The sequence below is a fragment of the Astyanax mexicanus genome, chromosome 13 (genome assembly GCF_023375975.1).
Source record: "Astyanax mexicanus isolate ESR-SI-001 chromosome 13, AstMex3_surface, whole genome shotgun sequence".
In the NCBI taxonomy this organism is placed as follows: domain Eukaryota; kingdom Metazoa; phylum Chordata; class Actinopteri; order Characiformes; family Acestrorhamphidae; genus Astyanax; species Astyanax mexicanus.
In genome coordinates, this window is record NC_064420.1 from 26,586,955 (window position 1) to 26,612,164 (window position 25,210).

A 25,210-nucleotide genomic window follows, 5' to 3' on the forward strand; every position below is an offset into this window, starting at 1 on the left:
ACAATCTAATGATGTTATTGTATGTTAAATATTGTTATTGTGTTACAGTATCACTGTAGAGTCTGGCTGTGTTTAATAGATTGATATATATTCTGATTGTTACTGTATTACTACACAGTCTGACTGTGTATCTGGATCATTACACAGTCTGACTGTCTTACTGTATAACTACATAGTCTGACAGTGTTAATATATTACTGTGCATTATTAAAAAATAATCTCACAAGGCTCCACACTTTGCTGGCAATTTTTCCACAGCATAATTTTTAGTTTAGCAGATGCAGTTAAATACTCCTGACAGTAGGGGATGCTAAAGCACTTCTTGCTGGTCATTATGAGAAAGGTATGGAGGCCTGGGTACCTGAATCAATACCCTCTCTCTCTCTCTTTGGTTCTGTACTCTGCTCAGGTTCATCTGTTTGTTTGACTGAGTAAATATGGTCAACAACACACACACACACACAGAGCTCAAAGTACAGATACCAGTGTACCCACCACAAGGTACACACACTACCCTGTGATCTGTTCTACTGGAGTGGTAAGTTATGTGTTCTAAATTATACCAGTATTTGGATAAAACGTTGTTTTCCCACTATTGCTGTCTGAATGTCCAGTCTCTGACCGTGTTCTGTTTGCGTCCGATCTCAGAAGGTGTTCTGGTGTTCTCTTTGGGTCCAATCAAAGGAGGACCCAGACCAGATCTTTACAGAAAATCACAGATTCAGTCCGGTTTCATGACTTTGTGTGACGATCCAAGACACAACATGTTAGATTCACAGTGTGATCAAATGAAAAAAATCAGTGATTGAAGCTGCTACTGTCCTAAATATGTATATAACTCTGTGTGTGTTTAGATTGCATCATGAGGGACGCTACGGAAGCCAGCAGTTCCAACAGCAACGAATACCATGACGAGTTCGACAACACAGACACCAAAGCCATCTGGAATAAAAGTGTGTATGTGTGTGCAATGTTGATTGTGTTGGTGTTGATATGTGTAGTGTTGGTATTGATAGTGTTGGTGCTGTTGGTGTTGATGATATGTGCAGTGTTGGTATTGATAGGGTTGGTGCTGTTGGTGTTGATGATATGTGCAGTGTTGGTATTGATAGGGTTGGTGCTGTTGGTGTTGATGATATGTGCAGTGTTGGTATTGATGTGGGTTGGTAGTATTGGTGTTGATATGTGCGGTGTTGGTGTCAATGGACTAGTGTTGATATGTGCAGTGTTGGTATTGATTGGGTTGATAGTATTGGTGTGATATGTGCGGTGTTGGTGTTGATGGGGTTAGTGTTGATATGTGCAGTGTTGGTATTGATGGGGTTGGTGCTGTTGGTGTTGATGATATGTGCAGTATTGGTATTGATAGGGTTGGTGCTGTTGATGTTAGTGTTTCTGCTGGTTATGTGTGCAGTGTTTATAGTGGTGGTTGTGCGTGCAGTGTTGACAGTGGTGGTGTTGCTGGTGGAGTTGATGGTTGTTGAGTTTTGATATATGTGTTGATGGTGTTTGCAGTGTTGGAGGTGATAATGACAATGTAGGTTAGTGTTAGTGTTGGCGCTGGTGCTGATGATGTTGGGTGTTAGTATTGATGGTGTTTGCAGTGTTATGGTGGTGTTGGAGTGTGCAGTGTTGATAATGTTTGTGTTGGTGATGCTGATGACAGTGTTGGTGGTGTTGCTGTTAATGATGTTGGGTGTTTGTGTTGGTGGTGTTGCTGTTAATGATGTTGGGTGTTGTGTGTGCAGTGTTGATAGTCTTGTGTGTGCAGTGTTAGTGGTGTTTGTGTTGGTGGTGCTGATGACAGTGTTGGTGGTGTTGCTGTTAATGATGCTGGGTGTTGTGTGTGCAGTGTTATTAATCTTGTGTGTGGGGTGCCGAGTGGTCCAGTGGTCTAAGGCGCTGCCACTATGAGCAGGAGGTCGCAGGTTCGAACCCCCGCTCATGCAGCTTTGCCATGGTGCTCTCTCCCCACATCACTCCTAGGGTAATGTCTGCAGCACAGGGCGTCTGTGAGCTGATGTACCGGAGCCGAGCCGCTGTGCTTTCCTCCAAGCGCGCTGCAATGCTGCATCAGCAGCAGCTCGAAAAGGAGCGGTGGCTGACTTCACATGTATCGGAGGAAGCATGTGTTAGTCTTCACCCTCCTGGTGTGTTGTGGCATTACTAGTGATAGGGGGAGTCCTAATGAGTGGGTTGGGTAATTGGCCGTGTAAATTTGGGAGAAAAATGGGAAAAATTAGAAATAAAATTATATTATTAATCTTGTGTGTGCAGTGTTAATGGTGTTTGTGTTGGTGGTGCTGATGATAATGTGTGTGCAGTTGATAGTTTTGGTAGTGTTGGTGTTGGTGGCATCTGCAGTGTTGATGGTGTTTGTGGTGGTGGTGCTGGTGATAGAGTTGTGTGTTCAGTGTTTAGTTGTGATGATAGTGTTGTGTATGCAGTGTTGGTGTTTTGGTTGGTGGTCTGCAGTGTTGATATGACAGTGTTGTTTTGTCATTGGCAGGGATGATAGTGTTTGTTTTATTTCTGGTGTTAATACTGTTAAGGAAGATTATTGTGAATCATATCTATTTTCTGTACTGTATCTATGTGTTTATTTGTTTATCTGTGTGTGTTTGTGTGTGTGTGTGTGTTTGACAGACACTGTCTCCAGGTTCACTGCAGTTCCCCCTGCTGGTCAGTTTCGATGGTATTTGTGTTTGTTTGGTGTTTCAGTCTTTATTTCTTTGAGCCTTATCATCGCCATCTCTGTGACCAGTGAGTAGCACACACACACACACACACACACACACACACACACACACACACTCTCTCTTTCTCTTTCTTTCTCACACTTCTGTCTGTTGTGTATGTGTGTGTTTATGTATTTGTAGAAGTAAATCTGGACGGGAAGTTGTCAGCTGTTGAAAAAGAAATCAGCAACTTGACCCAAACTTTGATGTCAATCACTGCCAGAATGAATCGCCTAGACCAGCATGGTAAGCACACACACACACACACACACACACACAAACACACACACACACACACATACACACACACACACACACACACACACACACACACACACACACACACACACACACACACACACACACACACAAACACAAATACAGTGACCTCAAAAAGCAAGATGAAGATAAAATGATCTCCAAAAGACTCCACAAGTTAAAGATGGCACATTACCATTGTATTTTAAGCAAAACTCTTTTTTACCTGTACATTTTCCAAATAACAAAAAAGGAAAAGTCCCAGAAGCAAACAATTTGGATAACTTCTATGATACTTATTAGCACCCCTTGTAAAAGTTGTTCATGATACCCAAATTAGGGGATTGTGAGGGACAAAACCTCTAGATCAGGGGTGTCAAACTCATTTTCACAGAAGGCCACATTGGCATAATGTGGCTTTGTAATCAAATGTAATCAAATGTAGTATAAAATGATTGTAACTACTTTTTAATGATAAATAACTCAGAATGTATTACTTATTTAACAAAAACATTACAGTTGCATGGAAAAAAATATGTTTGCTTGTTGCTCTGTTATAACATAAATCCTTTTAATTTGTCATGTTATGAAATCCACAAACTCCATCAATCAAGGATCAAACTATTCAAGTTAATAGAAATTAATAATTGACACACTGAAAAGAGGCTTAATTAGTATGAAATCAAAAATTGTGACAGCTGTAGCATTTCACAGATTTTTTACTGCAACAGCCTTGCATCTAAGCTGTAACTGTGGGTAATGCAATCGACATGCATTGTGGGAAATGTAATTTTTAAAGACTAAGATCTTTCAAGCTCTCGCGGGCCACATAAAAGGACAAAACATATGCTCTATATTGTGCCTTTTGAGGTAGTCTATTGTGTAGTCATCCTCTTTTTAACCTCTTTATTGATCCTCCGGCATGCTTAACAGTTGGAGAGGTGTTCTTTTAATGAAATTCTTCACTTCCTTTACTTTAAATATACACTTGTGGACAAATAGTTCTATTTCAAACTCATTGGTCCACAGGGCTTGTTTCCTAAATGCATCACGCTTGTTTCTTTTGCAAAATTCTTTTTGTGGTGTGGATGCAGGAGAGGTTTTCTTCTGATGACTCTTCCATGCACTTTTGTCTCTGTCTGTGTCTTTGTGTGTGTGTGTGTGTGTTAGGTGAGAACTTGCAGCAGAATGTCAGGCAGTTGGGAGCGAACCTGGACACACTGCATGAACAATCTGAGGACAGTAAGTGTCTAAACTGACCACACACACACACACACAACCTCACTTCCTCACACACACTGCCTTACATTCACCACCTTACCCTGCTGCTGTATGTTAATGATGGTATTAAAGTCTTGTTCACACCCAAACTCCTTCAACCTCTCTTATCTTTTTGAAGAGAAAGAGAAAAATGCAGAAAAATGTAGTCATTCTTGCCAAGTGAACATCTCACGTTAGCTGTTAGCTCGTCTTAACATTAGCTGTTCGTTTTGCTAGTTCAGCTCCTCCTATCTTGTTTGTTTTGATTGGTTCTTTCTTTCTTTCCAAACAGAAGTAAGTTTAGCCTTGCCCTCTGTTTTTCTTTTTTTGGGCTCATGCTTCCTAGCTTAACAATTTCTCAAGTTTAAATATGAACGCCACTTTCATTTTTGCGTTGCTGTGTCGTTTTCCTTGATAGACCATTTTTCCAAGATTCAATCCTGTACAGCTCAATTCTTTAACATGTTAATGTGTCTGTGTCTATGTGTTCAGTGTCTTTTAATGTAGAAAGAATTGAGGAGTTTGCATCTCAGCTGAAATGTCTCTTCAACAAACTCAACAACGGTGAGTCAAACAGTCAAACAATCGTTTATGAAAACTCAAACTTCAGCTGCTCTCAGATATTCACTGTGTGTGTGTGTGTGTGTGTGTGTGTGTGTGTGTGTGTGTGTGTGTGTGTTTGTAGTCACCCAGGATCAGTGCTGTCCGCTGCAGTGGTCACTGTTCTCTAACCACTGTTATTATTTCTCTGATTATGGGATGTCGTGGCACAAAGCTCGAGATCAGTGTGAGAATATGAAAGCAGAATTACTGATCCTGAAGAGCCGAGAGGAGAAGGTACATAATCCAACATCACCCAACACCACTCACTAACCCAACATCACCCAACACCACTCACTAACCCAACAACACCTGCTGTCCCAACACTATTCACTAACCCAACAACACCAGCTAACCCAACATCACCCAACACCACTCACTAACCCAACATCACCCAACACCACTCAGTAACCCAACAACACCTGCTGTCCCAACACTATTCACTAACCCAACAACACCAGCTAACCCAACATCACCCAACACCACTCACTAACCCAACAACACCTGCTGTCCCAACACTATTCACTAACCCAACAACACCAGCTATCCCAATACCATCCAACACCTCTAACTAACCCATCACCTGCTAACCCAACACTATTTACTAACCCAACAACACCAGCTAACCCAATACCATCCAACACCTCTAGCTAACCCATCACCTGCTAACCCAACACTATGTACTAACCCAACAACACCAGCTAACCCAATACCATCCAACACCTCTAGCTAACCCATCACCTGCTAACCCAACATTATTCACTAACCCAAAAACACCAGCTATCCCAATACTATCCAACACCTCTAACTAACCCATCACCTGCTAACCCAACATTATTCACTAACCCAACAACACCAGCTATCCCAATACCATCTAACACCTCTAACTAACCCATCACCTGCAAACCCAACACTATGTACTAACCCAACAACACCAGCTATCCCAATACCATGCAACACCTCTAGCTAACCCATCACCTGCTAACCCAACACTGTGTACTAACCTAACAACAGGCATTTACCCAACACCACCAGATAATCCAACACCACACATTTACCCAGCACCACCAGCCAACCCAACACCACACATTAACCCAGCACCACCAGCTAATCAAACACCACACATGAACCCAGCACCACCAGCTAACATATCACCCACTAACCCAACAACACCTGCTATCCCAATACCATCCAACACCTCTAGCTAACCCATCACCTGCTAACCCAACATTATTCACTAACCTGACAACAGGCATTTACCCAACACCACCAGATAACCTGACACCACACATTTACGCAGCACCGCCAGCCAACCCAACATTACCCACCGACCCAACAACACCTGCTATCCCAATACCATCCAACACCTCTAGCTAACCCATTACCTGCTAACCCAACAAAACAAGCTATGTCAACACCACGCATTAACCCAATACCACCCAACACCACTAGCTAACTACCCACTGACCCAATAACACAAGATATCTAAACACCACTCATTAACCCAGCACCACCAGCTAACCCAACACCACAAATTAACCCAGCACCAACAGCTAATACATCAACCACTAACCCAACACAAGCTCTCTTAACACCACACATTAACCCAATACCATCCAACACCACTAGCTAACTCATCACCTACTAACCATCCACTCACCCACTAAACCAACATCACCCATTAACCTTATACCTCCAGATAACCAACCAACACAAGCTAACCAACCACAACTCACTAACCCAAAATCACCCACTAACCCAATACCACTAGCTAAATCAACACCATCACCCGTTAACTCCTACACCACCAACTAAGCAACCACCACCCACTAAACCAATACCACTCATCCAACACCACCTGCAATACCCTAAAAGCCCTGACAACTAACTGTTATCATTTTGCTGCTTTATTACACACTAACCTGTGTATGTATATGTAGGACTTTGTGATCCAGCATACAATGCCTCATTATTATTGGCTGGGTCTGAGTGATGAGAGAACAGGAGAGTGGGAGTGGCTTGATGGAACTCCATATGTGATTGACAGGCGGTAAATATATGTTGTTGTGGGAGATTAAAGGAAAGATTTTTTGTTAGTGACTGTGTTTAGAATTATTAGAATTTGTGTGTGTGTGTGTGTGTGATTGTGCAGTGAGTGGATTCCTGGTCAGCCTGATGATTGGCGGCTTCATGGCCTGGGGGGAGGAGAGGACTGCGCTCACTTCCATAGGGATGGGCGGTACAATGATGACCACTGCAGCCGAGGATACAGATTTGTCTGCAAAGCCCACACAAAGACCGTACACTAACACACACGCCTATTCACCAAACACTAACACAAACAAACTCACCATACATTAACACCAATCACACACAATCACCACACACTTAACACACATGGAATGTTGGACCAGTGAACACTGACCCAGCTATAGTGATCTAACACTGGTCCAGATATAGTGATCTAACACTGACCAAGCTATAGTGATCCAATACTGATCCAGGTATAGTGATGTAACACTGATGCAGATTAAGTGATCTAACACTAACACAGATATAGTGATCTAGCATTGACCCAGATAAAGTGATTTAACACTGAATTAGATATAGTGATCTAACACTGATCCAGGTATAGTAATCTAACACTGATCCAGATATAGTGATCTAACAATGATCTAGGTATAGGGATCTAACACTGATCCAGGTATAGTAATCTAACAGTGATCCACCTATTTTGATCTAACACTGTCTAACACAGTTATAGTGAAGTAAATCACTGATCCAGTTATAGTGAAGTAAATCACTGATCCAGTTATAGTGAACTAAATCACTGATCCAGATATAGTGATCTAGCATTGTCCCAGATATAGTAACCTAACACTGATCCAGGTATAGTAATCTAACAGTGATCCACCAATTTTGATCCAACACTGGTCCAGTTATAGTGATCTGAAACACTGATCCAGGTATAGTGATCTAAAACACTAATCCAGATATAATCCAGATTCAAGTATTGTGATCCAACACTGACACAGCTATAGTGATCTAACACTGATCCAAGTATAGTGATGGAACACTTATGCAGCAGCTATAGTGATCTAACATTGATCCAGGTATAGTGATCTTAATCTGATTCAGCTATAGTGATGTAACATTAATCCAGGTATAGTGATCTTACACTGATCCACCTATAGTGATCAAACACTAATCCAGGTATAGAGATCTTACAATGATGCAGTTTTAAAGATCTAACACTGACACAGATATAGTTTTCACCTGTAAACTAGTTATAGCGATCTAACACTGGTTCAGATATAGTAATCTATAACTGATTCAGATTTATTGATCTTACACTGACGTGGCTTGTGACATCATCCAGATTTCCCCAAAATCACACACACTCACAATACAACAAACAAATAAACACTTTACACTTTACACAAATATACACCACACACATAAACTGTGGATGCGCTATATGACTAAGCATGCACATACAAGTATTTAAAACAGTATTGAACACACACTCACAGGCCCAATGTGTTTGTGTGTTCATTAGCATGCTGTTCACTCTCTCTGATTGTGAACAAAACAAAACCTCTCTTATGCAACTCTTGTCAGCTGACAGAACACACACACACACACACACACAGACACACACTCTCACACACACACACACACTCACACACATAAACACAGGCTGTCCTAGCTGGATAAAGAAGGATCCACAGGTCTTGATTAACAGTGTGTGTTTGAAGATGCTGAACTTGCGGAATGGTGACAGTGATGGTGTAATTGATCCTGTGTGTGTGAACGTTGGAGGGGAGCTTTACACCACCACGCTGGACACACTGACGCGCTGCCGGGACTCCATGCTGGGTGCCATGTTCACTGGCCAGATTCCGCTGCTGCGTGATCGCCATGGAAACTTCTTCATCGACCGCGATGGGAAAACCTTTCGCCACATTCTGAACTTCCTGCGCTGCAGCAGCCTCGACCTTCCGGCCGACTTCACAGAGCTGACCCTGCTGCGACGCGAGGCCGACTTTTTCCAGATCCGTCCACTGATGGAGGAGCTGGATCGCAGAGGGGCGGAGCCAGGGAGCGGACGAGGAGGGGAAGGGGCATTGCTGTGTGTGGAGGTGGACAGCGTGGAACGGGTTCTGCACTTCAACTACAAGCGCAAACCAGAGAGCTACGAGCTTTGCTCCTGTGCCGTCCGTGTTCACTCTGCCCACATCTTCTGCACCTCACACACGCTCATCCAGCTGCTGAGCTCCAGCTTCTCTTACTGGACGGGCAGCGTCTCAGTGGTGCCGCAGCCAGGGCGGATGGACCTGAAGCTGGAGTGGGTTCCTTGTCCTCCAGAGTTACCGCGAGAACAGCACATCAGGCATGGCTTCCAGGAGCTATCCGTCACTCATCACTCTGAGCATAGTGAGCATGGCATCTCCCTCTCTGACACCCGTAGCTTCATGGCCGAGCTGCTAAGGGTGGTGCTGGCCGAAGGGTTCCGTATTGATCTGGTGTCCCCTGACCCCAGCGACGTGCTGAACTGCCACCATCTACGATGTGTGCGTTACTAAACCCGCCTGATCCAGTGTTACACAGTTCCCTAACCTACTACAGTCAAACTACGCAACCTGCAGATTTCTGCAGCAATTGTGAGCTGATCATCACCGCCTCCTTAGTGACCATCAAGATCCTGGACGTGACTTTTGGACATGTTTTTGATAAACCCTGCTAACAATCTAACCCATGTGTTATTGTCATCACTTGCTAGTTTAACTGCTTTAAACTCTAATCATATGTATCCTTCAGACAAAAGTTCAGACAAAGTACACTAACTGGGTAATTAACAAACATAATGAATTTAATGATGTTTTAATGTACTGTTCATTTGATCTTTTAAAATGTATACAGACTGTTTTACATTTAAACTGTTGCCTTAACTGTTCATTGACACCAACAATATATATTAAACAAACCTAAGCATTAATCTGTGTTGCTGATGGATTAAATGTGGCAATGTAACTGCTATATTCTCTCACTGTGGTTTCACACAGTGTAATCCAATACTTTAGCAGTCCCAGAATGATCCCAAACAGACCGGGACTGGTCCCTAGCAAACCCTGACAGACCATGACTGATCCCATGAGACCCAGACTGATCCTGCTGTTCTCAAACTGCTGTACTCCTACAGACCACAGAACATCCAGATTGATTCCTTAACAGACAGAGACTGGTTCCCAACAACCAGTGACAGGTTAACCTATTAGACCAGGACTGATCCACCTGATTGATCCCCAACAAATCTATGCTAACCCCCAATACTGATCCTATCACACCCAGACTGAAGCCATCAGATGTAGACTGAAACCGAAAAGACCTGACCGACCCCTAACAAACTCAACCTGATCACCAACTGACCGCAACAGCCCTAAACTGATCTTAAATTAAATCAGTAGACCTGACTGACCTAAACAGACCTGACTGGCCTCAACAAACCCAGACACGAGATCCCACAAGATCCTAACTGAACCAGATTGAACCTGTGAGACCAAGACCGACCCCAACAGACCCAGAACGACCCTAACAGTCCTAGGCTGATCCCAATAGACCAAGGCCAATCCTATGACAGCCCGACTGACCCCAACAGACCAGTCTCATGAGATCCTGACTAACCCCAAAGACCCAGACTAACCTCAACTAACCCAGACTGATTCCCATAAGACCCAGCATTATCCTAGTTGACTTCAACAGACCCAGACACCAGCATACCTAACTGATCCTATCAGACCAAGACTGACCTAAACAGACTCAGACTACTCAAACAGATCTGACTAGCCTCAACAAACCCAGACTGATACTATGAGATTCTGACTGACCCCAAAGACCCAGACTAACCTCAACTAACCCCGACTGATTCCCATAAGACCCAGCATTATCCTAGTTGACTTCAACAGACCCAGACACCAGCATACCTAACTGATCCTATCAGACCAAGACTGACCTAAACAGACCAGACTGGCCTTAACAAATCAAGACATGACACCCCACAAGATCCCAAAAGAGCCAGATGGAACCCATGAAGCCAACAAATGTAAACTGATACCCAACAGATCTGACTGACCCCCAACAAACTCAACCTGATCACTAACTGACCACAACAGATCTAAACAGATCCTGAAATGACCCAGTAGACCTGACCAGCCACAACAGGTCAATACTGATCCCAATCAGACCCAGACTCACCTAAACAGACCAGACTGGCCTTAACAAACCAAGACATGACATCCCAAGATATCCCAAAAAAAAACAGATTGAACCCATGAGACCCAGACCCACCCCAACAGACCCAGAACGACCACACCACGTCCAGACTGATCTCGATCAGACCCAGACTCACTTAAACAGACTTAACTGACCGCAAGAAACCCACAATAATCACAACCAGACCCAGATTGACCCCAAACAGGCCCAGACTGTTTCCTGGAGACCCTGACTGATCGTATTAGACCCAGACTGACTGAATCAGATCTGACTGGGCTCAACAAATCCAGACTGAACAGAACCAAACAGACCAACAGACCGAGACTAATCTCATGAGATCCTGACGGACCCCGACAAAACCAGACTGACCTCAACTGATCCAGTCTGATTCTTTCAGTCTTAGACTGACCCCGACAGACCCAGATTGATCCTGCAAGACTCAGACTGATCTCTTCAGAATCAGACTGATCTCTTCAGAATTTTTCAAGCCTGACCCCATCAGGCCCATACGGACACAAGTAAGTAAAAGAAAAAAATTATCCCTGATTTAGTGCTTTAGACCCACAGTACTCTACAGTTGCAATCAGGAGGCAGAACTATCTTCTTTCATTGGAGGTCTCTATTCAGTAGGTCAGCACTCTCCACACTCTTTTCTCAGTCACTCATTTGCTCATTTGTTATTTTTGTTCTAGTCGGGTTGCAGACAGGTTAAAAGTGTTGACGCATAATAAAGAGCAGATAAAGAGTCTGATGCTGTTTAAGGATCTTAAACCCCGCTGACCTTAAAAACGTCTGGTACCAGAAAAATTAACCATGACATCCTTAGTTGGGTGTTTTTTTAAAACAGTCTTTCAGAAAATTTCATATTCTAACATGTAAACAGGGAGGAGGATGCCAGCTAACTTTTAACCTTTACTCGTTAGACCAGATAAAAAAAAAACACAAAATGTCATTTATTTAACGTTTTATTTATTTTAGACAATTTAAGCCATTTTAATTTTTTGACTGAAACTTCAGCCCACAGAAGATAATGTGCATGTTTTGTACAAAGTAAGTTAAATATATTATCAACCTAATTTAAGAAAAAATATCATCTGATTTTGTGGCTGTTTTTAATGATTAGGGATAGTAAGTTGGATTAGCTCCAGTACATTGCAGGTTTCTGTGAAAAGCAATATCTGTCCTGCCTAATAGTTCAACATGAACTATAAACAACTGATAGAGGGGACTTGTTTACTAGTAAGTACAAAAGCAATCCAGAGCAGGAAGTAAGGTTCTGGTTGTAGGAACCTGGTACCCCATGAGCTTAGGTGCCTCAGTCACTGACCAATTCTCTACTTCCAGACTGGTTTGAGGGGTGTCTTCTGAGAGTCATGGGAAACTTCTGATTTCTCAGAGGAGATGATCTTTCTGCTGTGGCCAGCAGAGGGTTTTCGATGCATGCTTTGGGTTCTAGTTACTGTGGTCTGTGAAGTCACTTTATTCTGAGGGATTACACCAGTCTGAGATGTTACTCTACTGGGTAAGATGACTTTATTCTGTGAAGACACTCTGCTTGGAGGGATCACTCCACTTTGAGATGTTGTTCTACTCCGTGAGGTCACTTTACTCTGAGGGATCACTGCACTCGTAGAGTTTACTCTACTTGGTGAGTTGACTTTACTCTGAGAATTTCCTCCACTTTGAGAGGTTGATCTACTCCGTCCAAGTCTTAGGGATGTTGCACGATTCAGTGAAGGTGATTTGGAAGTAGTTGCCACTGTACTTTGACTGGCAGGGAGGTTTCCAGTAGCACCAGCAGCAGCTCTGCGGGTTGCGGAGGCCACAGTTCCCTGAGCAAAATGTGGGGCGTGGCTGTGGGATGGGTTTTGTTGCAGGGGCGGAGCTCCACTTCCTCCAGCCTGAGCGAGAGCACGGAGTGTGGAGCGACACATCTTTTCCTCTGGTGGTGCTTTGGGCTGGACCACCACTTTTCTCACAGGTGATCTCTGTGTAGATGATCTCTGAACCGGGGATCTTTGTGTAGATGACCTCTGTGTAGAAGACCTCTGCAGAGGTGAGGTCTGCACAGGTGATCTTTGTGTAGATGACCTCTGTGTGGATGACCTCTGCACTGGAGACCTTTGTGTAGATGACCTCTGTGTAGAAGACCTCTGCAGAGGTGAGCTCTGCACAGGTGACCTTTGCGTAGATGACCTCTGTATGGATGGTCGTTTTGGAGTAGGAGATTGGGAAGTGCCAGATATTGCAGGAACTGTGGAGGTCTGCGGTTTCCGGCTGAGAGGAATGACCTTCCTCATGCTTTGATTTTCAGATTGTGTGAGCATTCGCACAGGGTGAACATGCCTTCGACTATTAGTGGATGTAGAAGGCTGGGAGGAAGAAGATTCAGGAGTTTCTGGAGGTGTGGCTGGTCTGGAGGTGGACTTTGTTCTGATTGGTGATCTTTTATCTTCTGGACTGATTGACTGTCTTTGTACATCTTTCCCCTCTTGCCCATCAGGGTTGGGGGTGAGGTCAGACCCAGGTGCCTCAATGCTGGACACCAACACTGACTGATGATCCAGCTTGGGTTCTGGTGCCTGACTGGTGGACACTGTTGAGTCATTGGAGGTTATTATTGCTGATTGGTCAGAGAAGGAAGCAGCAGACAAGGAATTTTCTTCCTCATTCAGTTTCTCCAACAAGTCCAAGCTCATGTCCATTTCTGGCTGATCTGTGATTGGTATGGTTTGCTCCAAATGTCTGCTGCTCTCCTGGTCAGGATTCAGTTGGCTCTCTGGCACACTTGGGTCATCCTGGCTGGGGTCCTGAGGGTCCTGGATTTGAGTTGGGGTACTGTTATTTTGAGGTTCGGTTAAGGGGTCAAAGTTGAAGGCTTGCAGATGTGGCACCAGGGACTGCGCTTCCACAGTAATTCCAGCAGAGTGAGAGTCAGTGATGCTGTTACCGAACTGTTGTCGTGATCGACGGAGGCTCCCAAACTGCCCCAGAGGACTCTGGGGGCTGAGGGAGTGCGCCCTGAGGAGGCCCCAAAGCCCCTCTCGTTTCAGAGCTGCCTGAACATCAGTCTCACTGCTGCACCGAGATCCAAAAGCTGCACCAAGTTTGTCAAGCCCAGCCCATGAACTACGCTTTATTTGTTGATCCCTCAAGCGCTTCCTCTGAGACTCCACCCTCATCTCCCGCTCCATATTTTCCTACAGAGGGGAGAGAGTGGTCAATAAAAAGATAATTGCATTGTCTTTGAACAGCTAGCAGTCGATCATTAAAAGTGTTTACCTGTACAGCCTTCCTAAACTTGGAGCAGAAGTTCTGGAAGATGTGGAAACATTCGTCAAGTTTAAACGTTTCTTTGTCTTCACAGAAAAAATCTATCATATCATCCCCTTCCTTCTGTAGCTCCGCCCTGCTGCTGCGAACATCATCTAGAGAACCAGCAGCTGCCTGCAAAACACACATACACACATACATACATGTATAAGAACACACAAATAAAAAACATTAACTCAGAGAAACATGGATCAGCACACACCTGCAGAAATGTGTGGAGCTGCTGCAGAAGCTCTGAGTTGGTCTGAAGCTTCTCTTCCATGGAACTGATTCTCAAACTCAGACTCTCCAGCTCTTCATCCAGACTCTCCACACTCACGCTGAGGAACCACAAAAAAACAAGAATCAACCATGATATCCTTTTTATAACTGATCTTCAATATAAATGACCTTCTATCACTGCTCTTAAAGCTCTTGTCAATGCTCCTAAAACTCCAATCAATGCTCCTAAAGCTCCCATTACCTCTCCAAAAGGTTCTGTTCTCTACTCCTAAAGCTCATATTCTTGCTCCCAGGGTTTTCATAAATGTTTCTAAACTCCCAATGTGGCTTCTAACATTTCTGTAACTGTTGGTATTCCTAAAGGTGCAATTTCTGTTCCTAAAGCTCCATTTGCTGCCTCCGATGTTCCCATTACTACTCTTAAAGTTCCTGTCACTGTTCCTAAAGTTCCTCTAACTTCTCGTAAAGCTGCATCTTCTTTATGTCAGATTAGGGTTTTATTTGCTGACTAAAACCCCATAAAACTCTATATTCTACTACCTCTGTAATTTGTTTCTCCTATTAAAGCAGGGGTGTCCAAACTACGTCCCCGGGCCATTAGCGGCCCGTTTCCTTTTTAGGAGTGGCCCGCGAGGTATTTTAGAAATAGAATGAAAGTTGGCCCGCTGTTAAGCAGGTTTTTATAATGTGAGATTCAAAGTTTGAACACTAGGTGTCAGAAACGGTCCAAAGAGTCTAAAAGCGGAGAGAGTACACATTTCTAGCACAGAAAAACAGGCCAAAGAGTATAAAAGCGGAGAGGGTGCGCATTTCTAGCGCAGAAAAACGGGCCAAAGAGTCTAAAAGCGGAGAGAGTGCGCAGTTCTAGCACAGAAAAAGAGGCCAAAGAGTCTAAAAGCGGAGAGAGTGCTCAGTTGAAGAGCAGAAAAAGGGCCAAAGAGTCTAAGAGCGGAGAGAGTGTTCAGTTGTAGCGCAGAAAAACGGACCAAAGAGTCTAAAAGCGGAGAGAGTGCGCAGTTGTAGCACAGAAAAAGGGCAAAAAAAGTCTAAAAGTTGCCATAATTAAGGAGTTTAATATTAAGAGACATCATGAAATGAAACATCAATTTGAAAAAAATTTGTTTACACAAAACTGTCAAAGATTGATAAAGATAGTAAGTCAAGTAAAATGGTGTGTACATAAAAATAATCAGGAAATGGTATTATTTAAAGTGGTATATTTCATTATTTGTTTAATTACAGAGTCTGTGGCCCGTGACTTCAAATATATTTCTCCTTGTGGCCCCCAACAAAAAAAGTTTGGACACCCCTGTTTTAAAGCTTTGGATGAACACTATCTATTCATAGTGACTGTTTTTGAGGGGGTTCTGTTTATTTAGTTAGAGGTTCTCACCGTGCTGCATTGCTAATATGTGGGAGTTTTTCAGGAAACCTCAGCAGCTCTTCGTCTTTCTTCTGAGCCTCCTAAAAACAAATATACACAGTGCTGTTCATACATTTATTTTACTTTTATTATAAAAAATAAAAAACACACATGAAACCACTAGTTCCACTAACCAGAGCAACAAAGTGCAGCAGGTTCATTCCCGGCTTGTTGGCTTTGGTGTCGGCCAGTGAGAGCAGCGAGGAGAGTTTAAACCCTACAGCAGCACCTCCATAACCACCCTGAGACACAAAGAAAGATAGTGATGGAAGAGAGATTTTGTGCCCTACAATGGGGCTCTTCAGTTTCGCACCTGGAGGGCGGATGTGTTGTTTGCAGGGGTGTCATGATTGAGAAACCTAGAATGCAATGGGCATGAACAATACAAGACACGTAAGTAGCAACAAACTGAGGATCTGATTTTCTATCCAATAATTGTCAGGTACGAGTATGGAGGTCTCATGATGAGTGCTTTAATCCTGCCTTTGCTGTGGAGGGAGACAGGACATCCAACTGGCAGTTCTCAGCAGGATAATACTCACCCACACACAACATGGGTTGTCTCAGGAATATCTCTTAAAAGGCGTATTTTTTGCACCCTAAATGCAACTGTGTGATCCGCAATAGACAGGTGTCCTATAGAATGCTAAAATTGGGCCCCATGTGTGGAAATAGTGTCTCATGCTTCCTGAACCCTACAATCTTGCACAGTTTGAGTCCAATGAATCCTGGCATTGTCATCTTGGAATAAGTTATATTCTTTGGGAACATAACTTTGCTGAACCTAAACCTGACCAACTGCAGCAACCCCAGATCATAGCATCGCCCCACAGGCTTGTATTGTAGACACTAGGCATGACCCTAATGCGCCCATCACTCTGGAACAGGGTAAATCTAAACTCAGACCACATGATCTTCCATTGCATCAATTTGTATGCCTAGCAATTGAAGCCGTTTTTGCCAGTTAGCCTCACTGATAAGTGATTTTTTAAAGGCTTAACAACTATCTAGTCCCAATCCCTGGAGTTTCCTTTACATGCATGTGGAAATGCTTTTACTTTCACTTTTAAACATATACCTGATATAGACTTTTTAATAATGCATTGTTTAGTAACTAGTTCTTAACCCAGGATTAGTAGTTTTACATCTCCTTAGATGTTTCTTCTGCTTGATGCATGCCAATAATTTGACCCTTCAATCAACAGATCTTTTCCACAACCACAAGATCACAGTGTCTTTCCACATAGTTATTTAACAAATGAGAAGCTACTCACTGCGTCAGTTACAGCTGAAACATAATCAACCATGCAATAATTATAATAATGGGAAGTTCTTAACTATTTGCTTAGTTAAATCCAGGTAGAGACCTTTTTGACATTTTGGCCAGGCAGTGTAGAATCTTATATCTCATATATTCTCATATAAAAAGTTTAATTCAATACCAACAACCTCTTCTTGGTGCCTTTTAACAATTTTTAAAGTTATGACTGAGGCTTTGAAAGTAAGAAAGAGGGACAGAAAGAGAACTTACGGTGTTCATGATGTTTCCTGCCTGCAGCACAAGGTGGAGAATGGAGTGAAGCTCTGTACAGCTCAGCAGCTCTACAACATTCAGAAGCATAGTGATTAAATTGTAAGATTTTCACACCACTTGGTGGAGCACTTCTCTTTGAGAACATATCTATGAGACGGTGGAATAATGCTGCTAAAAAACACAATGAGATTCCTTTTTTTGACTGTTTATCATTTTTCCATACAAAAACATATGGAATTTTCCTTCAATATACTCTCTGAATACACCTTTAGACTGCAGTGATAGGTGTCTATGTGAGTGTCTTTGTGGTGGTGCTGAAAAGGATGTGAAGTAATAGATAGATAGATAGATAGATAGATAGATAGATAGATAGATAGATAGATAGATAGATAGATAGATAGATATATAGATAGATAGATAGATAGATAGATAGATAGATAAAGGAAAATTAGATACAGAAATGTCAATCACCCCTGGTGGCAGAGCGAACAGTGGAAATGTCTTTCTTCAAAGATGAACAGAGAGGAGAAAATTCTTCTTTTAGCAACAGGGCCTCAATACGCAGACTAAACCTGCACACACACACACACACATAAACAGAAAGCTTAAAGTAAAACTTCTCTACTACATATAGTGTAATACATGGACCCAATGTTGGTCGCTTCTGTGTGTGTGTGTGTACCCAGGTAAGGCAGTGAGGTGGTACATAAAGGAGTCAGCCGTGGTCAGCTGTGACAGATCGCCTCTGTATGCCTGAAGCCTCTCCACCTGTCAGATCAGCAGAACATAAGATCTACAACAGATCTACAGTGTTTAGACTCAACAACGAGAGTCAGTAACCCTAACATCCAAACCATACTATACTCAACACATACACTCACTCAACACGTACACAAACTCAGCACTTACACACACTCAACACTGAAGTTTCTTTACCTCTTCAGGTTCTGGGAGAAACTTCAGAAGCTCTCTGAGAAGCTCTGATCCAAACACATCACTCTTACCATTGAGAATATCTTCTACAATGGACTGGTTAGACCTGAGGACACATGAGATCAAACAAACCCACACAGAAAGTAAAGGAACATGTTTATGAACAGGAGTTTACATTCACAGACATTATACACAAAATACTGCATATACTTCAAACACCGCACAGCAAACATACCAAACACTCCACACACCACATACTCCACTCCAAACACACAGAATACTCCAAAATGGCAAGCATTCCAAACATTGTATAGAAACCAAGCACTCCAAAAAGATCAAATACTCCAAACAGACAAAATATTTTAAGCATTCCAAATACAGCAAACACCACCAATCATTCCAAACACAGCAAATACTCCAAAAACACCATTCATTCCAAAGACTCTAAATACATAAAATACTTCAACAGTCCAAATAAACCCAGTACTCCAAGCATTCAAAACACACCAGACACTTAAAACATCCCAAAGCCTCCAAAGACATGAGAATACACCAAATACTCCAAACAGACCAAATATTCCAAACATTCCTAATACTGCAAACTGTACAAACACAACAAACTCTACAAACACAGAAACAACTCCAAGCATTCCAAAAGACCCAACGTTCGATATAACACTCTAAATACATAAACTACTCTAAACAGTCCAAACACTTCAAAAGCTCAAAACAAATTTCAACTCTAATTCCAGCTCTACAAACACAGCAAATACTCCAAGCATTCGAAAACACAATATTTTAACACTTAATACAAAAATAATTAAACAATCCAACACTGCAAAACACTCTAAATACACATACTCTAAAAACATTCCTAACCTTCCAAACACAAGAACACACAAATTATTTCAAACACACTAAATGGTCCAGACAATACAGGCACTCCAAAAAGAGTATTGCATGGGTCTGACTTTCAGGAACTGTACTTACTTTTTAAAGCGTTTGAGGAAAATTGCCACATTCATGCTCCTCTTAGAATCCAGAATGGAAATCTGAAGGAAGATCAAAGCTTGTTCAGATTTGGATAAACAGACAAATAAATACTGTCTCGAAAACAACAAACTAGCAGATCACTAGTTTTGACCTCTAGTTTTGGAGGCACAACTAGTGATAGGGGAGTACAAAGGAACAGGGAATGGGTGATTAACCTTTCAAATTGGAAAAAATATGGGATAAAATCAGAAATAAATTGTGCGGCATTTACAGGACTGAATGAAAATGAGGGAAAGTAATCAAGGTGATGGTTGGGAGTAGAGAAGGGTAGAAACCAAGTAATCATGGTTGGAAATGTTGAGCATGCCTACAGTTTGATAATGACCAACAACCAGACCCCCTAAGACCCATCAGGACTTCCACCTCATCCACCTACTGTAGTTGTACAGTGATCAGCCACAATAAATGTACCCACCTCCTTTCTGGGCTCCTGGAGTAAGCCAGGTGATTGGCTGCTCTTGCTGTTGGTTGTCGTCTGTGATCGGGTGTTATCATGTTGTCCAAACAATTCCTCAATGGTCTTGATGTCAATGTGGAAGGTGTGTTTCTCAGTCGAATGGCCGAGAGTCCACAGGTTGGGTTCGCTGCGCTGGTGGACACGCTCTTCAGGGATGGGTTTCCAGTAGAAGCTCCGCACCCTCCGCTTCCGCTGCCCCAAACCAGGCAGGGGAGGTGGCGGCGGAGGCACATCTGGCATGGGGGCATCAGTGGGGGAGTGTTCAGAGACTAAGGAAGATGGGGCAGTTATAGCAGAAGTGGTTCCATCTTCTTCTTCTTCTTCTTCTTCTTCTTCTTCTTTACAGTTCTGCTTCTCATTGGCTGGTGAAATGAGGCTCATCACAGGATCTGACTAAAAAATAAAAAACAAGAAAGATTAAAAAAGAGCTAGAGGTTAATGATAGCAGCCACTTTCTGATCAGACATTACAAATTACAATATCATCACTTTTACCACTTTTACTACATTTTTCAAAAACATACACTAGATATTTAGCAGCAGGTATGCTGAGCAGTACCCCCTGCATGAGCAAAGTCATCTATACCTTTCCTTAGCGCGGGTGACTCACAACTATATGAATCAGCAAAGCATAAGATAAGGTACCAACTCAGTATCAGTAAAATGTGAGAAGTGTAAGTCAGGAGTTTGTGCAGGATTGTAACAACCGGACCACCACAGAGTAAGTATTATTTGGGTGGCATTGTGGTTGGTGTTGTGCTGTCAGAAAGGCATCAGACACAGCAGTGCTGCTGGAGTTTTTAAACACTGTATCTAATCACTGTCCACTAACTTAGACATTCCTACATAGCTGCTCCACCTTGTAGATATAACGCCTAAGACAGAAGCTGTTGGATGGATATTTCTGTTGCTGACAGGGATGCTGCCCACAGGATGCTGTTGGCTGGATATTTCTGGTTGGTGGTCTATTCTTAATCCATGAGAATCTAGGCTGCTGTGGAGCAGCATCCTAGAGTAAGCCAGGTGATTGGCTGCTCTTACTTTTGCTTGTTGTCTGATCGGGTGTTTTTATGTTGTCCAAACTATTCCTAAATGGTCTTGATAGTTTCCAATTCCACCTAATATCACAGTATCAAATAATCTGAAACTAGGACTAGGATTAGTTCCCAATTTCATTCATAATCCCAACATCACAACTAGGACTATTCAAATTCCTGGCACTAAATAATCTTGAACTAGGACTGGAATTAGCTTCTAGATCTAATTTTAATTCTAATTCTAATTCTAATCTGCATCTAGGACTTGAATTATCCCCTAATTCTACGCAAAATTCCAGAATAAAGTCATTGAGACCTAGGATTTGGTTTACCTCCACAGTCTTGATGTCAATGTGGAATGAATGAGTGAATGAATGAATTTCAATTTATATAGAGCCTTTCTAGAAACCCAAGGACGCACATTACACATTAACACTCATCCACACACCGGTGAGAAGCGGCAGCCAATAGCGCACAGCGTACTCTCAACCGGAAACGACCGTCCACCTGGAGGACAGCAATAACCCAGGAGTGCCAATCCATATCTGGGCACAGTCATACACACACATTTACACACACAGTTACACACACACAAACCTACATGCATACCACACACTTTACACATACACACCAGATCAATTTAGAGTAATCAATTTTTCTGGACAATTTAGAGTATCCAATTTACCTGATCTCCATGTTTTTGGACTGTGGGAGGAAACCGGAGTCCCCGGAGGAAACCCACACAGACACAGGGAGAACATGGAAACTCCACCCAGATAGGGACTTGAACCCAAGAACCCAGTCCTGGGAGGCGAATGTGCTAACCACTAAGCCACCGTTCCATCAATGTGGAAGGTAAATGTCTCTGCTTTATGGGATCTTCGTGTATTGACTGAGGTTGAACACTGGTCAGCATGCTCATAGCAAGGCAACGTGACTTATCAGAGCTTCTATTTTTGAAGTTGTGCAGACATTTAATATTCTTCTGAGGTTGACTATGTCAACCACATTCAAACCACATTCAAAACCACCACACGCACAGTACCGCAAAAAAATTTAGACACACCTTCTCATTTGGTGTTTCTATTATTTTTTTATTATTCCTTTATTATAAATGAATACTGAACTCGTCCAGACTATAGAGGAACACATAAGGAATCTTGTAGTAACTTAAAAGTGTTAAACAAACCAAAATACTCTGTGAAGTATTTAGGTGCTCTTATCTGGAATGATGTTAATTTGTGGTTTCTGAGGCTGGTAACTCTGATGAAAACTCTTGCCCTTCCTTTTCTGGGACAGGACTAATAAGGGCCAGTTTTAGCATGTGCATAGTCATTGCAACTAATGCTCTCAAGCACATTCAGAGAGCAAGAAATGTAAGTATTTAACTTTTAATAAGTTCAGCACAGCTGCTAAATGAAAGCCATTCTAGGTGACTCTCCCTTATAAAGCTGACTGAGAAAATGCCAAGATGTGCAAACATGTTTAAATAATGAGAAAACACTGAATTTAAGGAGTGTCTGAACTTTTTACTCAGACGCAATATCCTACAGTCCAGTGCAGCATTCTCTAGCTTTTATAGGACATCACAAAAAGTAATGAGACAAGTTCCTGCACTCCATGATGCATCACCATTATATATATATATATATATATATATATATATATATATATATATATATATATATATATATATATATATATATATATATATATATATATATATAAAAGCTTCTGCTGAACTACAGGCTGATTACATCAACTTATCACCAACGCCTTCATCAATACCAGCAATCTTCAAGAGATTAAACATCATACAAACACACACACATACACGCACACCCACACACAGCAAATATTTACACAGCACTCACAAGTTGACCTTCCTTTCACAAAGAACAATCAAGTAAAACACACCTATATATCACCACATACACACACTTTCACACATCAAATAATACACAGCCTAGACTAGGATTCGCTCCTAATTCCACCAAAAATCTCAGCATGAAATAATCCACAGCCTGGACTAGAAATAGCTCCTAATTCCACCCAAAACTTCAACAGAAAACTTCATCATATACAACTAGGGCTCCTATTCTACACTTAATCCAAGACTTAAATAAATAGGGACTATCACTTAATTTTACAAAAAAAAAACATAATTAAATAATCTGCAGCTAGGACTGGGATTTGCTTCTAATTCCACCTAAAATTCCAGAATGTAATAATCTGCATCTAAAACTGGGATTATTCCCTAATTCTATGCAAAATTCCAGGAGGAAATGATTGACAACTTGGATTAACTGATCTACAGGAAGGATTTAGATTAGCTTCTAATTTCAAAATCCCAGCACTAAATTGTATACTGCCAGGATTGGGAGTAGACCCTAATTTCACAAACCTTCCTAAATAAAATGATGTACAGCTACAACTGGGATTGACTTCTAATTTAATCCAAAATTCCATCATGAAATGATCTTCAGCTAAAACCTGGATTAGTTCCTAATTACACCCATAATCCCAGTACTAAATGGTATACAACCTGGACTGGGATTAGCCCCTAATTCCATTCTAAATTCCCACATGAAATAATCTACAGATAGAACTTGGATTAGTTCCTAATTCCACCCATAATCCCAGTACTAAATGATCTACAGCCTGGACTAGGATTAGACTCTAATTGCGCCCAAAATTCCCACATGAAATAATCTAAAGATAGAACTTGGATTAATTACTAATTCCACACATAATCCCAGTACTAAGCAATATAAAACCTGGACTGGGATAAGCAACAATCTGAACAATTTAGCTACATAAAACATCAAATATCTCAAAACAACTAAACACTAACTTTTCTACTTTACATAACGACTGCTGATACTGATGAAATGTCTTTGCAATTGAAATTGATCTGATTGGATCAAACACTTCTGAGACTTTTCTCATATTGCAAAATTTAAAAAGCAGGTAATTAATAAATTATTAACTAAAATGTTTGTTAGTAAAAATATGTATGCTAATAAAGAAAGTGAACAGGTGTTTAAAGCAGAGTTGGGAGTTTTTCTTACCTTCTACAAGTGCAGAGTTCCTCCAAATGTCAGAGTGAAAGATCCTTTATTGAACACACACACACACACACACACACACACACACACAGTCGTATACTGTGTGACGAAATAACTTTGTGCTCACACCCACTGCGTCTCTTCAGCAGGACTGAACATATGAATCTCTTACCCACACCCCTCACTGTCTCACCCCCAACCTCTTCACTCTTAAATTACAACATTACTCCTAAAAATATTGTCATTTACAGCATGCTTTTTGTTTGCAGAAAATGAAAAAAGCTGAAATGGCAAAAAAGATGCAGAGCTTTCAGACCTCAAATAGTGCAAAGAAAACAAGGTTATAATCATAAAGTTGTAAGAGTTCAGAAATCAATATTTGGTGGAATAACCCTGGTTTTTATTAACAGTTTTCATGCATCTTGGCATGTTCGCCTCCACCAGTCTTACATACTGCTTTTGGATAACTTTATGACAATTTCTGGCCAGTTCAGAGTAGCCAATTCACCAAATCTGCATGTTTTTGTTCTGTTGCAAGAAACCGGGGTCACACAAGGAGAACATGGAAACAAATCTAGGTAGGGACTTGAACCAAAGACCCCAGTGTTAAGAGGTCGCTGTGCCCCCACACCTCTCACCCTCTCACCCAGCACCTCTCTCGCTCTTAACCTGCACTTTTCAATCTCTCAACTAACACTGCTCACTCTTTCTCCCAAAATAATCTACTCCTAAATATATATATATATATTTATAAAATGAGAAAATTCCTCTGTACACAGCAAGTTTAACATTGCTGTAACTGTAAAAACTACGAGAGACAATTTAACATTTAACATAGCAGTGTCAAATTAAAACACTAGCTAATTTGCTGTGTGAATGTGTGAGAGTGTGTGTGGTTTGTGTGTGTGTGTGTTTAAATGAGCATGTTTTACACTGATAACAGTTCATTCTGTTGGTCACACCCAGCCTGTTTAAAGTTGTTGGTTTCCCTGGAAACAGTATTACACTATGATCTCTGCCAA

At 41.8% G+C, this 25,210-nt stretch overlaps 3 protein-coding genes and 1 long non-coding RNA gene across 5 annotated transcripts; 2 read left to right on the forward strand and 2 right to left on the reverse strand.

Moving 5' to 3' along the window:
• Nucleotides 1-386: 386 nt before the first annotated feature.
• Nucleotides 387-8,290, forward strand: asgrl2 (asialoglycoprotein receptor-like 2). 2 transcript variants are annotated; one of them, XM_007256329.4, is made up of 9 exons: nucleotides 387-538; nucleotides 855-953; nucleotides 2,647-2,763; nucleotides 2,880-2,984; nucleotides 4,167-4,238; nucleotides 4,749-4,820; nucleotides 4,942-5,093; nucleotides 6,797-6,906; nucleotides 7,009-8,290. In XM_007256329.4, the coding sequence occupies exons 2-9, from the start codon at nucleotides 863-865 to the stop codon at nucleotides 7,163-7,165; spliced, it is 876 nt and encodes a 291-aa protein (XP_007256391.1). In that variant the 5' UTR covers nucleotides 387-538; nucleotides 855-862; the 3' UTR covers nucleotides 7,166-8,290. The 2 variants fall into 2 exon arrangements, with proteins under 2 accessions (XP_007256391.1, XP_022533332.1); XM_022677611.2 differs by lacking the exon at nucleotides 387-538 and adding an exon at nucleotides 545-766.
• LOC125780557 (uncharacterized) lies at nucleotides 5,450-6,342 on the reverse strand. Its single transcript, XR_007423790.1, has 3 exons — nucleotides 6,189-6,342; nucleotides 5,677-6,098; nucleotides 5,450-5,518 (listed from the first exon to the last, which is right to left on the reverse strand). It is a non-coding gene; the product is annotated as an uncharacterized LOC125780557 (long non-coding RNA).
• Nucleotides 8,291-8,344: 54 nt separating the features above from the next.
• Nucleotides 8,345-9,855, forward strand: LOC103039342 (BTB/POZ domain-containing protein KCTD21-like). Its single transcript, XM_007256330.4, has one exon. It carries the CDS (start codon nucleotides 8,345-8,347, stop codon nucleotides 9,440-9,442), a length of 1,098 nt encoding a protein of 365 aa, XP_007256392.3. The 3' UTR covers nucleotides 9,443-9,855.
• A 1,611-nt stretch (nucleotides 9,856-11,466) lies between these two features.
• LOC103039646 (FH2 domain-containing protein 1) lies at nucleotides 11,467-24,622 on the reverse strand. The gene is made up of 12 exons (XM_007256331.4): nucleotides 24,192-24,622; nucleotides 20,043-20,477; nucleotides 19,565-19,626; nucleotides 18,578-18,680; nucleotides 18,324-18,409; nucleotides 18,113-18,213; nucleotides 17,639-17,709; nucleotides 16,242-16,349; nucleotides 16,078-16,148; nucleotides 14,665-14,782; nucleotides 14,412-14,576; nucleotides 11,467-14,329 (listed from the first exon to the last, which is right to left on the reverse strand). Exons 2-12 carry the CDS (start codon nucleotides 20,463-20,465, stop codon nucleotides 12,464-12,466), a joined length of 3,174 nt encoding a protein of 1,057 aa, XP_007256393.3. The 5' UTR covers nucleotides 20,466-20,477; nucleotides 24,192-24,622; the 3' UTR covers nucleotides 11,467-12,463.
• Between the last annotated feature and the right edge of the window lie 588 nt (nucleotides 24,623-25,210).

Excerpts from the sequence above, each read along its gene's own strand:
- LOC103039646 (XM_007256331.4), bottom strand. The coding sequence starts at position 20,465 with ATGAGCCTCATTTCACCAGCCAATGAGAAGCAGAACTGTAAAGAAGAA. Across the intron at positions 16,149-16,241 it reads TGCTGCACTTTGTTGCTCTG|GAGGCTCAGAAGAAAGACGA; the intron begins GTTAGTGGAACT and ends ATTTGTTTTTAG. Across the intron at positions 14,577-14,664 it reads AGCTCCACACATTTCTGCAG|GCAGCTGCTGGTTCTCTAGA; the intron begins GTGTGTGCTGAT and ends TGTGTTTTGCAG.
- LOC103039342 (XM_007256330.4), top strand. The coding sequence starts at position 8,345 with ATGCACATACAAGTATTTAAAACAGTATTGAACACACACTCACAGGCC.
- asgrl2 (XM_007256329.4), top strand. The coding sequence starts at position 863 with ATGAGGGACGCTACGGAAGCCAGCAGTTCCAACAGCAACGAATACCAT. Across the intron at positions 2,985-4,166 it reads GAATCGCCTAGACCAGCATG|GTGAGAACTTGCAGCAGAAT; the intron begins GTAAGCACACAC and ends TGTGTGTGTTAG. Across the intron at positions 4,821-4,941 it reads CTTCAACAAACTCAACAACG|TCACCCAGGATCAGTGCTGT; the intron begins GTGAGTCAAACA and ends GTGTGTTTGTAG.